The sequence below is a fragment of the Delphinus delphis genome, chromosome 10, assembly GCF_949987515.2.
Source record: "Delphinus delphis chromosome 10, mDelDel1.2, whole genome shotgun sequence".
Lineage (NCBI taxonomy): Eukaryota > Metazoa > Chordata > Mammalia > Artiodactyla > Delphinidae > Delphinus > Delphinus delphis.
In genome coordinates, this window is record NC_082692.2 from 103,785,084 (window position 1) to 103,799,371 (window position 14,288).

General features: G+C 49.4%; 1 protein-coding gene and 2 pseudogenes across 1 annotated transcript in view; 1 reads left to right on the forward strand and 2 right to left on the reverse strand.

Annotated features, from left to right (window-relative positions):
• Positions 1-11,847, reverse strand: part of SLC41A3 (solute carrier family 41 member 3) — a 64,526-nt gene extending 52,679 nt beyond the window's left edge. Inside the window, exons 1-2 of the mRNA XM_060023205.1 lie at positions 11,768-11,847; positions 2,042-2,328 (exon numbers count right to left, since the gene is read on the reverse strand). Coding sequence (XP_059879188.1) covers positions 2,042-2,296 — 255 coding nt within the window. The 5' untranslated portion in view covers positions 2,297-2,328; positions 11,768-11,847. The remainder of the gene's footprint in view (positions 1-2,041; positions 2,329-11,767) is intronic.
• On the reverse strand, positions 684-1,772 carry LOC132431761 (mitochondrial import receptor subunit TOM20 homolog; annotated as a pseudogene).
• On the forward strand, positions 3,638-4,600 carry LOC132431762 (heterogeneous nuclear ribonucleoprotein A1-like; annotated as a pseudogene).
• Positions 11,848-14,288: the final 2,441 nt, after the last annotated feature.

Sequence of the window (14,288 nt, forward strand, 5' to 3'; positions counted from 1 at the left end):
GACGCTACGAGGAACTAGACTGCATGGGCTGGAAGGGTCACTGAGGACCCCAGGTGGCAGGGGAGGGGCAGGCAGGTAGTGGAGTGAAGTGGGTGCAGACCGAGGGACGGTGGGGACCGTGGACACCGAGACGGCAGTGACCACTAACTGTGGCTGTGAGGGAATGTGGGTCCAATGTTGGAAGAGTTGCCAGATTTTCAAGGGAAAACAGGAACTTGAATTTTTATGTGACATCTCTTGATTTTTAAGTGCTGGTCTTAAAAATTTTAAAGCACCAGCCTTACAGCTGAGTGGCAGACTGGGACTCAAACCCTGACTGGTTCCAAATCAGTGAGGGGCAGGCCTAAGTTCCCTGGGCACGGAGTGCCCACAGCAAGAGGGGCAGAGGCTGCCGCTCCTCCCGGCTCACCATTCCAGACAGTCTGTGTTCTCAGCTCCTTGCCAACCAACAGCGACGACCTGGCCACTAATGGCTTCAAGTATTCTCAGGTACCATGCTCTTCCAGGGAGGACTTCTGCCGATCATGCTGATGAAGGAATGGGGCTTTTGATACTCAAAGAACAAGAAAGGGAGGGTGGGCTTCCCTAGTGGCGCAGTGGTTGAGAGTCCGCCTGCTGATGCAGGGGACACGGGTTCGTGCCCTGGTCCGGGAAGATCCCACATGCCGCGGAGCAGCTGGGCCCATGAGCCATGGCCGCTGAGCCTGCGCGTCCGGAGCCTGTGCTCCGCAACGGGAGAGGCCACAACAGTGAGAGGCCCGCGTACCGCAAAAAAAAAAAAAGAAAGGGATGGTACACTGGTAGCTTTGTTGTCTGATGGGTTACTCCCAGTTCCTCACGCTATGGGGCTCTGTTAGGGTGTAAATCAAGGGGCCTGCCTCCCCTCATAGGAACGACAAGAGAAGTCAAGCTGCCGGGCAGAGAATGTCACCCCTCAGGAAGCACTAACTGGAACAGGAGTGGACACTCGACAGCAGGGTCAATTTTTGGAGACTGATGTGGGTATTGACCAAGAAGTCTCTCTCCTCTTCTTTTTTTTTTAAAAAGATTTTAAAAATATTTTTTAATTGAGATGATTATGCTGACATTTGTTTCTCATTCCACATCATCTTCGGCCAAGCTCTGAGCACTTAACAATTCTCTAGTTGTTGGGAGCTTAGTCAGAAGCCTCTGGAACACTGGTGGTGGAAGAGTTTGCTGCAACACTTGCAGTAACCGCTATGGATGTCCACACACAGCAATTGCGTTTGTCAGATGGTCCACACCCTTCTCATATTCACCTTGAGCTAGTAACTCTTTACTAAGCTGTATTTCTTTGAGGAAGAATTTCTGAATGGCTTCAGCATCTTTAAGGTCAGGTAGCTTGGAAAGTGCAGCTCTCTCCTTGGCAAGCTTCTGTTTCTTTCTTTGTTCTCGCAGCCTGTTCCTGAAGTTGGGGTCACTCTGCCTCTTGCAGTCGAAACAAATGCAGGACCTGCACACGTGGGCGGCAATGGCGCTGTTCTGGCCCTCCATCTCCTCTTCAATGAGGAGTGGGGTTGGCGGCGGTGGGGTCCGTGATGAAGCAGCTGGCCTAGAACCCTCTGAGCAGACTGCGCCGCTCTGTCCCGACGCCCACAGTGAGGGACGCGGAAAGCTTTTTTTTTTTTTTTTTTTTTAAGAGCACACTTACAAAGGATTGACTGCCAAGGGCCACCCTCCCCTCTAAGTACAGAATCTTGCATGAAAATGAAACGGAGCTGACAGATAAAGAGCCAGTAACCTGATACCATTTAAGTACCTGGATCGTGCCAGGCCTGAAATCCAGCCCCTCAGATATTTCAATTATATGAGCTAATAATTGTCTCTTAAAGCTTAACCTGGGTTAAAGTTAGTCTCTGACGTCAGTAACTATAAGAATCTTGCCCAAATTTTAGAAAAATGGTATTTGAGAAGGTCCTGCCCCTTGTCCCCAAGCTGGACACAATGTGTACCTGCCTACTCCCTAGGCTGACACTAGACAGTACCCCACCCCCACCATCCCCATTTAGTCCCCTCTTACCTGGAAATAGTTCAAAAGGATGCCTGCCCCAGACAGTCCCAGGCCTGCAAACAGGAAGGGCACTGTCACCTGGAGGCCAATGGACAAGGTGGTCTCCCTGCTGAGCTCAGGCCCCAGGGGTTTAGGGGCCACCCTTTGGCTCTCAGGGACACTCAGCAGTCCATCTTCCGAGGCTTCAAGGAGTCTTCCTGTGCTGAGGCCGTGCAGCAGGCCCAGCTCCTCTGGCCTCCGCTGTCGGGTCTCCGTCCCGTCCATCTGAGTACAGCTGAGCCCCTGGCAGCCTTAATCTGGGAGACATAAAGCAACAGGGGTTGTAGGGCAGAGTTCCTGACCCCCATGGGGCTGACAGCCTGTAGGTTTTCACACCCTTCTGTCCAGCAGAGGCTGCATCATTCTGTCTAATCCACAGCCCTTCCCTTGGAGCCTGCTCCACATGGCCTCCTGCAACCCGGATTTACAACAGTTTTTAATTTAATACACACGTTTGGGGAGAGAGTACATACAGAAGTGAACATTAAATATATATGATGTCAGCAAAACTGGAGGTATTAGGACTTCTGAAAATTCTTTCCTCCATAAAAGCAACAAGAAAACTAAAACTGTCAGAATCTTCTTTTTCAGAACTATGGATACTAATCAAAGGCTTGCAGCAACATATTTCTTCAAGAAAAAATGCTGAATCTCAGCATAAACAGCCACAGAATGATGCCCACGACGTCTGTAATGTTTGAACTTGCCTTAGTCCCACCTCCTGCTCTCCAGCTCTGCAGCAGCCTTAAACACCAACTGCCTGGAAAGATGAGAATGGGCCAGAGCTTTCTCAAAGCCTCGTTCCCAAAGAACTGTCACTATTGGACATCAGGTAGCTCACCAGAAGACGCCAGCTGCAGACTCTGTATTTCACCTGACTTGTGGTTTGCTTCGTATAAAAAGCCTTTTCCCTTTTTGGCTGCCTGAGGCAGTAGATAATAGTTGGGGTTAACAACACACTAGCCAAAAAGCTTAAAAGGAAAAGCTGTGGAATGAGATGCCTACTTGGGTTTTGAAAAGGTCCCATACAATCGCAGGACACTAGAAGGCCACTGGCACTGGGCTGTGCACATGCTCAGGAAATACCCAAGGAGACCCAAGCTCTCACCTCTGACTCATCTGGAGGCTCAGTACAAGCAGGAAGTGAAGGCTAAGGTAGGGCTACCAACTGCCTGAGTGAGGGTTGAAGGGATGCCCTGACATGCACACAGGGCCCCTTTGGCAAGGACTGGGAGACCGGTCAGCACCAGGCATGGCGTTCAAGGAATTCTCCATCAATCACTAAGCAGAGCCTTCAGTGCCACATACAATAGAGAACACAGACTAAAGAATTAGTTCGGACAAGTCATGAAACAAACAACACCTACAGTAAGCAGCAATAACAAACGACCCTGAGAAGAAGAGGGGAGAATCTGATTTCCAGAGGTGCCACATTATTTTATTTTAAATGTCCAGACTGACTAGACAAAAGCTTTAAATCAGCTATTTAAAATACGTTCAGCCTTTCTGCTCGTGGACGCCGCCGAGTAGGCATCATTGACGTCTCCTCCCCCCTCCCCTGCCGTCATGTCTCAGTCAGAGTCACCCAAAGAGCCCTAACAGCTGCGGAAGCTCTTCATCGGAGGTTTGAGCTTTGAAATAACCGATGAGAGTCTGAGGAGCCATCTTGAGCAGCGGGGAGCACTCACAGACTGTGTGGTAATGAGGGATCCAAACACCAAGCGCTCCAGAGGCTTCGGGTTTCTCACATACGCCACTGTGGAGGAGGTGGGTGCGGCCAGGAGTGCAAGGCCACACGAGGTGGATGGAAGAGTTGTGGAACCAAAGAGGGCCGTCTCAAGAGAAGATTCTCAAAGACCTGGTGCCCACTTAACTGTGACAAAGATTTTTGTTGGTGGCATTAAAGAAGACACTGATGAACATCACCTAAGGGATTATTTTGAACAGTACGGGAAAACTGAAGTGATTGAAATCATGACTGATCAAGGCAATGGCAAAAAGAGAGGCTCTGCTTTCGTAACCTTTGATGACCATGACTCTGTAGACAAGATTGTCATTCAGAAATACCACACTGTGAATGGCCACAACTGTGAAGTAAGGAAAGCCCTATCTAAGCGAGAGATGGCTAGTGCCTCATCCAGCCAAAGAGGTGGAAGTGGTTCTGGAAACTTTGGTGGTGGTCGTGGAGGTGGTTTTGGTGGGAATGACAACTTTGGTCGTGGAGGAGACTTCAGTGGTCGAGGTGGCTTTGGTGGCAGCCGCGGTGGTGGTGGATATGGTGGCAGTGGGCATGTCTATAATGGATTTGGTAATGATGGAAGCAATTTTGGAGGTGGTGGAAGCTACAATGATTTTGGCAGTTACAACAATCAATCTTAAAATTTTGGACCCATGAAAGGAGGAAACTTTGGAGGCAGAAGTTCTGGCCCCTAGGGTGGTGGAGGCCAATAGTTTGCCAAACCCCGAAACCAAGGTGGCTGTGGTGGTTCCAGCAGCAGCAGGAGCTATGGCAGTGGCAGAAGGTTTTGATTACTGCCAGGAAACAAAGCTTAGCAGGAGAGGAGAGCCAGAGAAGTGACAGGGAAGCTCCAGGTTACAACAGATCTGTGAGCTCAGCCAAGCACAGTGGTGGCAGGGCCTCGCTGCTACAAAGAAGATGTGTTTTAGACAATACTCATGTGTATGGGCAAAAAAACTCGAGGACTGTATTTGTGACTAATTGTATAACAGGTTATTTTAGTTTCTGTTCCGTGGGAAGTGTAAAGCATTCCAACAAAGGGTTTTAATGTAGATTTTTTTTTTTGAACCCATGCTGTTGATTGCTAAGTGTAATAGTCTGATCATGACGCTGAATAAATGTGTCTTTTTAAAATAAATAATAAATAAATAAAATATGTTCAAAGAACTTAAGGAGCCATGTCTAAAGAAGGAAAGCATGACCCATCATGTACAGGCATCCTCAGTAAGATTAACGGCTCTTTCTCATCAGACATCATGGAGCCAGAAGAAATCAAGAAGCTGTAACATGTTGAAAGCGCTGGAAGAGTTCTATGGGCAGCAAAATTATCCTTCAAAAATGAAGGTGAAATTGATTTCCCGATAAACGAAAAGAGAGAATTTGTCACTAGCACATCGACCCTAGGGGAAATACCAAAGGGAGACTTTGAGGCTAAAATGAAAGGACCCAGACAGCTGTTTGTCCACATGAAGAAATAAAGAGCATTAGCAAGGGGAACTAATAGGCATATTTTACAAAATAGTGTAAGCGTTATTTTTTTGTTAGTAACTCTTTTCTTGTATCTGATTTAAAGACAATTGCATAATGCAGTAGTTATAAATCAGTGTTGATGGGCACACAATGTAGAAGGACGCAACTTGTATGACAGTAAGGCCACAAAAGGGTGGGCATAGAGCTATATACGAACAAAGTTTGTATATACTAGTAAATTAAGTTGCTACTGAGTTAAAAATAACTATATTATATATATATATCTTGTAAATATCTCATATATATAAATACAATGATAAAGGTTAGGGCACACTAGAAAATACATGAGATCTAGTACGAAAGAAGGCAGTAATGGAGAATAAAGGAACAGAAAGAACCGTAAGAGACACAGAAAACAAAGCACTCCAACCCAGCAACAGCAAAATACATATTATTATCAAGTACACATGCAACATTCTCCAGAATGGACCACACATCTGGGAGAAAACAAGTCTCAAATTTAAAAGGACTGAAATCATACAAAGTATGTTCTCCAACCACAATGGAATGAAATTACAAACAAATAACAGAAGAAAATTTGGGAAATTACAAATATGTGCAAATTGAAAAACATGCTCAAATAACTGATGGGTCAAAGAAGAACACACAAAAGAAATCAGAAAATTATTTGAGAGAAATAAAAATACAACATACCAAAACTTATGGAATGCTGGGAAGACAGTGTTTAGAGGGAAATTTATATCTGTAAGTACCAATGTTAAAAAAGAAGAGCTCAAATAAATAATCTTTCACCTTAAGAAAAATAATGAAGAAGAGCAAAATCACCACCATCCCCCTGAAAAAATAGTAGGAAGTAGGAAGTAATAAAGATTAGAGTGATAATAAGTGGAACAAAGAATAGAAAAACAATAGGGAAAACCAACAAATACAAAGGTTGGGTCTCTGGAAAGATTGAAAAAATTGACAAACCTTTAGCTGACCAAGAAAAAAAGAGAAAAGACTCAAATACTTAAGAGGGGACATTACTTCCAAACTTATAAATTTGAAAATAATTATGAGGGAATACTATGAACGACTGTATGCCAACAAATTAGAAAACCTAGATGAAATGGACAAATTCCTAGCAACGCCCAAACTAACTCAAGAAAAAAAAATTCTTTTTAACTAAAAGACCTATAACGAGACTGAATTAGTAATAAAAATATTCTTATAAAGTCCAAGGTCAGACGACTTCAGTAGGGAATAGAAAGCATGCAGGTTGGAAAGGAAGAAGTAAAACTACCTCCATTTAGAGATGGCATGATCTTGTACATAGAAAATCCTAAAGGACACATACATACACACACACACACACAACTATTACAGCTAATCAACAAGTACAGCAAGGTTGTAGGATACAAAATTGACACAAAAAAGTTAAGTTTTATTTCTATACACTAGCAATGAACAATCCAAAAATTAAGAAAACAGTAGTACCTGCAATAATATCAAAAAGCATAAAATACTTAAGAACACATTTCACAAAAGGAGTTTAAAACTTTTACCTTGAAAACTGCAAAACATTGTTGAAAGAAAGTTTTACAAAGCTAACAAATGGAAAGATATTCCATGTTGTTCATGTGTTGGAAGAGTGAACACTGTTAAGATGGCGGCACTCTTCAAACTGATGTACAGATTCAATGCAATCCCTGTCCAAATTCCAGTGGCCTACTTTGGAGAAAATGACATGATGATCCTGAAATTCATATGGAAATGCAAGGGACCCAGAATCCTCAACAAACTTGGAAGAAAGAACAAAGTTGGAGAACACGCACTTTAGCATTTCGAAACTTAACTATGAAGCTAGAGTAATCAAGACCATGTAGTCCTGGGGTAAGACTAGAAATACAGATCAATGAAACAGAATTGGGAGTCCGTAGACAAACCGGTGCATCTACAGTCAATTGATTTTCAACAAGGATGCCCACATTACTGAAGGTGGAAAGAACAGTCCTTTCAACAAATGGTGCTGAGACGACAAGACATCCACATGCACAGGAACGAATTTGGTTCCTTACCTCAAATCACATACAAAAACTAACTCAGAACAGGTCAGAGACCTAACCTAAGAGCTAAAACTATAAAACACAGAAAAAAACAAAGGTGAAAACACAGTGACCTTGGATTAGGCTTCAGTTCCTTAGATGTGACATCTAAAGTACAAGCAACCAAAGAAAAATTAGGTAAAAGTGACTTCATCAAAATTTCGAAGTTTATATTTCAGAGAACACTATCAAGAAAGTAAAAAGACAACCCGCAAAATGAGAGAGGATATGTGCCAATCATATATCTGATTAGGATCTAGTTTCCAGCATATAAAAAGAACACTTACAACTCAACAATAAACCCAATTTAAACATTGGCAAGGGAGTTGAATGGACGTTTCTCCAAAGAAGATACACAATGGTCAATAAGCAAGCACATTAAAAGATGCTCAACGTTAGTTGTTTGGAAAATGCAAATCAAAACCACATTAAGATACCACTTAGCATAATGTTTTCAAGGTTCTTCCATGTGGTTGCACGAATCAGTACTGCACTCCTCTTTACAGCTAAGTAACATTCCATCATGTGGCTGGACCACATATTCTTTATCCTCTCCTCCAGGTGATGGACTTCTGGGCTGTTTCTACTTTAGGCTGTTAGGAATAATGCTGCTCTGAACATTCTTATGCAAGTCTCTGTGGACATGGGTTTTCTGTTCTACGGAACTGTACATTTTAAAGGGTGAATTTTGGGTATGTGATTTATATCTCAATAAAAAGTATGAATCATTTGTGGAATAAGGGCAAGAAACAGAACACTCCCAGCCTCCGCAGACTCTCTGAAATAACCACTCCCCGCCAGAATAGTGCTAACTCGAGACACGATCACACCTCAGCTTGTTCTATTTCTCCTTCACTTTTACCAACTATGACTACAGCGCTAAACAACAGATGGTCCTCTCCCTTTACTCTTTTTTTTGGGTGGGGGCGGGGGCTGCACCACGCATGGCTTGTGGGATCTTAATTCCCCGACCAGGTATTGATCCCACGCCCTCAGCAGTGAATTCCTGACAGTCACCTCTCTTACCCACGACTTGTTACCTGAGGTCAACCATGGTCCAAAAGTAATGGAAAATTCCAGAAATAAGTTCTAAATTGCGTGCTGTTCTAAGCAGTGGGACGAAAGCTCGCACTGTTCAGCTCTGTTCTGCTGGGCACGTGGATCATCTCTTTGTCTGGCATATCCACCCGCTGGCCACTCACTTAGCAGCTTTGTAGGTTACCAGATCCACTGCCATGGTATTACAGCACTTGTGTTCAAGTCACCCTTATTTTACTTAATAACGGCCCCCAAGCACAAGCGTAGTCATGCTGTGCCTAATTTATACATTAAACTTCATCACAGGTATGTATGTACAGGGAGAAGCAGAGTAGATGCAGGGTTCAGCACAACCGTGGTTTCAGGCATCCACAGGGGGTCTTGGGACGTATCCCCCATAGGTAAGGGGGGGATCCCACAGTAGTGTTTTGCTCACTTTGCAATTTAGATCAGTAAGATCACACTCCATTTACTCTTTTCATGTCTTGTTTCTTTCACTGGACATTATACTTCCGAGATTCAGCCACACTGCTGAATCTGTTTCATTTTATTGTTACTGTTATTGTTACTGTTAGAAAGCAACCGCATGAATATACCACAATCCATTCACCTGTTCTACGCTTGAGGGACCATCCAACTTACTTTCCTTTCCAAAATAAAAACTTGATTGCTTTTATTACACAAGTAACGTGTTCATGAGAAATAAGATTTACACTATACAAAAAGGTATAAATAAGTTTAATTCCTCAACGTTACTGCTCCAAGATCACTAATGCTAAGTCTAGTGTATATCCTTCCAATGCACACATACACATATATATATACACAGCGTACACATACATATATCCTGCCAATGTACACACACACATACACACAGTGTACACATACACATATCCTTCTAATGTACACACAGTGTACACATACACATATATATACGCCATGTACACAAACACATATATATACACCATGTACACATATATATACACAACGTACACATACGCATATCCTTCCAATGTACACATACACATATACACAATGTACACATATATATACACCCAATGTACACATATATATACACCCAATGTACACATATATATATACACAATGTACACATAAACACACACTCTCACACTCATACTGTATTTTTTTAAATCAGTGCTCTAGATCCGGGGTGTTTTTAAATATGAAATGTATACACCTTTCCACCTCTCTCTTCAGTAGAGACGCCTTTATGCCTTCTCCTGTCATCCTCGATAGCTGACCCCAGACGGTTTCAGGTGAGGAATGAGGTGGTGGGCTTACTGCACCCAGCTGCTGGTAAACTTTTTTCCCAGAGGATTTCTAGCTTCAGGAAGAGCAGGGGCACGTGGCTACCTGTTTAACACGCAGCCCCTCCCCAGGGGCAGCAGAGGAGGTGCTGGGCAGAAGAGGGGTGCGCTGGGCACAATGCATGGAGGCACAGGGGAGCCCCTCGTCTCCAGCCTGCAGAACTGCGGCCGGGGCAAGCTCTGCTTGGCTCAAAGAGGCAGCAAACCACTTAAGTCTGGGAGTTACTCATTCCCACCTGCCCTGCACCTCCTGCCAAGCAGCCCAGGGCCGCCCGCTGGTCGGCCCACCCGCAGGGGCTGCCCTCACTGGGGACCCAAGCCCTGGTCCTTCATGGGGGCTGGAACCCGCTTCCACCCCGCCGTGGGCTTCTGGTCCTCCACGTCTAAGCCCGACCCCTTCCTTTAAACTCCTGCCACACTCTTGGCGATGCTGGGGATCTGAGCCAGGATGCCCCGTCGGGCCGTGGCGCAGAGGCGGTAGCGGAGGGGGAGGGGGGTCCAGGCCTGCCCCACGGAGCAGCGCCCGTGCTCAAAGCCGCCGACGGGATCTCGGGTCCCCACTCTGCATTCCTCGTGGAACCCACAGGAGGGAGGACGCGGGGCACAACAGGGTTACGGGCCCAGGGCTTCAGGGCCGTGTCCCTCATCTCTTCAAAAGTAACGACCCCACTCCCATGACTCGGGGGGCGATTCTTTACCTCCTTAATCTTCACCAGGCCCCAGGATGGCCCGCCCAGTACTGCCCCGCCGACCCCGCCCACGGCGGACAGGGCCAGAGGCGGCCCCCTGCCCCAGGCCCAGCTCAGCTGCTCAAGGACGCCACCTGCAAGGTGTCCTCACTCAGTTTCCCCCCTCAACCTCTGCAGGGTCGTCTGCTGGGAAACGAGCCTGCTCTAGGATGTGCCTCAAAAACAAGCTCCCCTGACCTCAAGTCACCCGCTAGCTCTCAGCCCACTCCACCCAGCCCCCACGCCTCACCCCCCACGCGCCTCACCCCACACGCGCCTCACCCCCCACACGCCTCACCCCCCACACGCGCCTCACCCCACACGCGCCTCAGCCCCACACGCGCCTCACCCCACACGCGCCTCACCCCCCACACGCGCCGCACCCCCCACACGCGCCTCAGCCCCACACGCGCCTCAGACCCCACACGCGCCTCACCCCCCACACGCGCCTCACCCCCCACACGCGCCTCACCCCACGCGCGCCTCGCCCCACACACGCGCCTCGCCCCACGCGCGCCTCGCCCCACGCGCGCCTCACCCCCACACGCGCCGCACCCCCCACACGCGCCTCAGCCCCACACGCGCCTCACCCCCCACACGCGCCTCACCCCACGCGCGCCTCGCCCCACACGCGCCTCGCCCCACGCGCGCCTCGCCCCACACGCGCCTCGCCCCACACACGCGCCTCGCCCCACACACGCGCCTCGCCCCACACACGCGCCTCACCCCACACGCGCCTCACCCCACACAGCTCCTCCCCTCCTATACGTGCATCCTTGGAAAAGTTAAACTTCTGTGCCTCCTTAGGGTGGTGAAGACACGGGACTAATGCATCTGCATCACAGGACTCGTGGCCTGTCCCCACCCCCAGCACAAACCCTCAGCGGCGCTGCCGTTTTAACTCCCCCGCAGCAGAATCACCTGGAAGGGCCGTTAACGGCAGCCGCGCTGGACCCACCTGGTGCTTTCCCGTCACCGGGGGGTGGGGAGCGGGGCGTCGGCGCCGACGCCGGGTGCTGTGGGCGCGGGCCCCACAGCTACCTGAGCTCCGGGCCGAGGGGTGTCCCCATCCCGCTCTCCAGGCCCCGGCCGCGCGGACCGCCCCCTGCTCCCCCAGTCCTGCCTCTTCCGCGTACGTTCTGCTCCACCCGGCTCCCGGCCCTCGGAGCCCCGGGCCCTCGGAGCCCCGGGCCGCCCCCTCCGCGTACCCGGCTCCCGGCCCTTGGAGCCCCGGGCCGCCCCCTCCGCGCACCCCGCCCCGGGCTCATCGGGCGCAGAGCTGCACTCACCGGATAGCCCCGGGCGGCGGCGAGAAGCGACTCGGCTGGAAGAGCAGCGAGGCCGCTGGGGCCACGGAGGAGGCGGGACTGCGGCCTTCTCCCAAACCCCGCCCTAAAACCCGGAGTCCCCGCCCAGCCCCCGGATTCCCGCCCAGCCCCGGAGTCCCCGCCCCCGGGCCCAGAGTCCCCGCCCCCGAGCCCAGAGTCCCCGCCCCCAAACCCCGAGCCGCGCTCCCCGGCCCCCTCCGCCCGGCCGCGCGGACCGGGACTCTGGGCGGGGTCTCGGGGGCGGGACAGGCCCTGGGGCGGGGCTGGGGGGGGACCGGCGGGGGAAGGGACGGTTGGGCCGCGCAGATCGCCTTCCCCCCTTCCCGGGCTGCAGGGCGGGCTCCCCAGGATTCTGGCGGCTGCAGGGCCGCGAGTAGGCCCGGAGGAGGGGCGTGAGGGCCCGTCTTCCCCCGTCGGTGTCGTTCCGGAAACGCTCGGGCGGCCCGGGGCAGTAAAATGGCCCCACGCCCCTCGGGCCGGCCGCGGGCATGCGCTGCATCGTGACTTTTTTTTTTTTCATCTAAATCCTGGGCCTCGCACACACCTTTTTTTCTCCCGCAGTAATTTTAAAGCATCCGGCAGACATATTTCACCTGTAAATACTTGAATCTTTATCTAATCGATAAGGCCTGTTTTCTGAAACATTTCCATAATACCAGCATCACACCTGACAAAGTTAATAATACCCAGCGGTTCAGCTTTCCTCGATGCACTCCAAACTATCTTTTGACCGTTGCCCTGCTCTAGCCAAGGTGGGAGGAGGGATGAGATTTTGGAGGGAGTCTCAGGCAAAGCTCACCTGCAGGGTTTGCTAGGAGCCTGCTCAGGGTCACAGCCAGAATGTGGTCCCACGGAGGGAAGTCCCAGGCAGGGGAGGGGCCATCTAGTGCAGATGGAGGCCAGATATTTAGCAAGACTCAGTAAATACTGCACTATATTATTTCAACAAAAGACAACTTTGCGTGTGAAACACAGAGTTCTCCAGTCACAGACACACGTGCACTCTGTTTTTCAGGACATGTGGACTTCTTGATCCATGTCTGGTTTTGGAGCTCCCCAGGCGCCTGGACTTCAGAGGGCCAGCCATCCTTTGGCCCCTCCTGCCCTCCCCATGAAACAGGGTTCATGTCACCTGTAGCCAGAAGTCCTGCTCTCAACTTTGTAGACCTGCTCCAGCTACCTGGGACCCAGGAATTCCCACTGGCTCCAAGCCCCTTCCGCTGATGTGCCCAGATCAGCAATCCAAAGAAGAAACGGGTCCAGGAACACGGGCTTTCCCTTCCCACAGGGCCACTGGGAAGTCCAGTGGCCTCCCAAGTTGCTATGGAGGTACATTTGTCAAGGCCAGAAATTAGAATGACCCCCTTTTACAACTTGTTTTATTTGCAATTCCTATGAATGCAAATATGCCTTGTGGACCCCCATTTGTACTCTTGCCCTGGGTTCTGTAAATTTTGTGGCTGTCTTGGTTCAGTATAATTACGGGCACAAGAAACATTTCATTTTATTCTTAGCTTTACTACAAGAAAAATAAACCAGCAAAAGCATAATGATAAATGGCAACTTACAGTTGACCTCCGTAGTAGAGAAAGCACGAGAGAATGTAGCCCTCTTGCAAAGGGGCAGACGCAGCCAAGCTCCAAAGGATGGCTGCCATGCCAGGACGTGGGGCCCGTTCTCTGGGGCCTCGGCAGGTGGCAGGCAGCGTGCACCAGTTCCGCAAGCTGGCTCGTGCCCAGTTTGCCCCTTCGCTTCCCCTCTCATTGGTGTTTACAGGTGCCCAGAGCGCTGGGTGTCCAGAGCCCTGGCCAGATTCCAAGCAGTGAGTAGCTTTTGTAAAGAGCTACTCTGCCCAAACTGTAGTTTTTGGATGGAAATGTAAGAAATGCAGACACGAAAGACGTTTGCAAATAATACAGTTCCATACAGTGTTAGGGGATATTATGGGCTCAACTGTGGCTTCAAAATTCACATGCTGAAGCCCTGACCTCCAGCGTGCCTGTATTTGGAAATGGGGCCTATAAGGAGGCAATAAAGGTTAACTAAGGTCATGGAGGGGGGCCCGGCTAGGACCGGTGTCCTAACGAGGAGCTGCGGCCCTGTGGTGACCCAGTGAGCAGGTGGCTGTCTACAAGCCGGGAAGAAGAGCCTCGCCAGAAACTAACCCTGCAGGCACCTTGATCTGGGAACTTCCAGCCTCCAGAACCGTGAGAAAATAAACTTCTTTGGTTTAAGCAGCTCCGTCCCTGGCGTTCTGCTATAGCACCCTAATCTCACTAAGGCAGGGGTTAATACTTCACAGCAAGCTGACTTTAGGAAAGCTATGGACCTCAGCTTTCTCATCTGTAACGTGGGGATAGTATTAGTGCTGCCTCACAGGTCGGAGGACGACAGGAGGGTCCTTGTGAAGCCCTCAGCACACGAACGGGGAGCCCAGTAGGTGTTTGCTGCTACTGAGTTTATTGTTACCATTAAAGTTCTG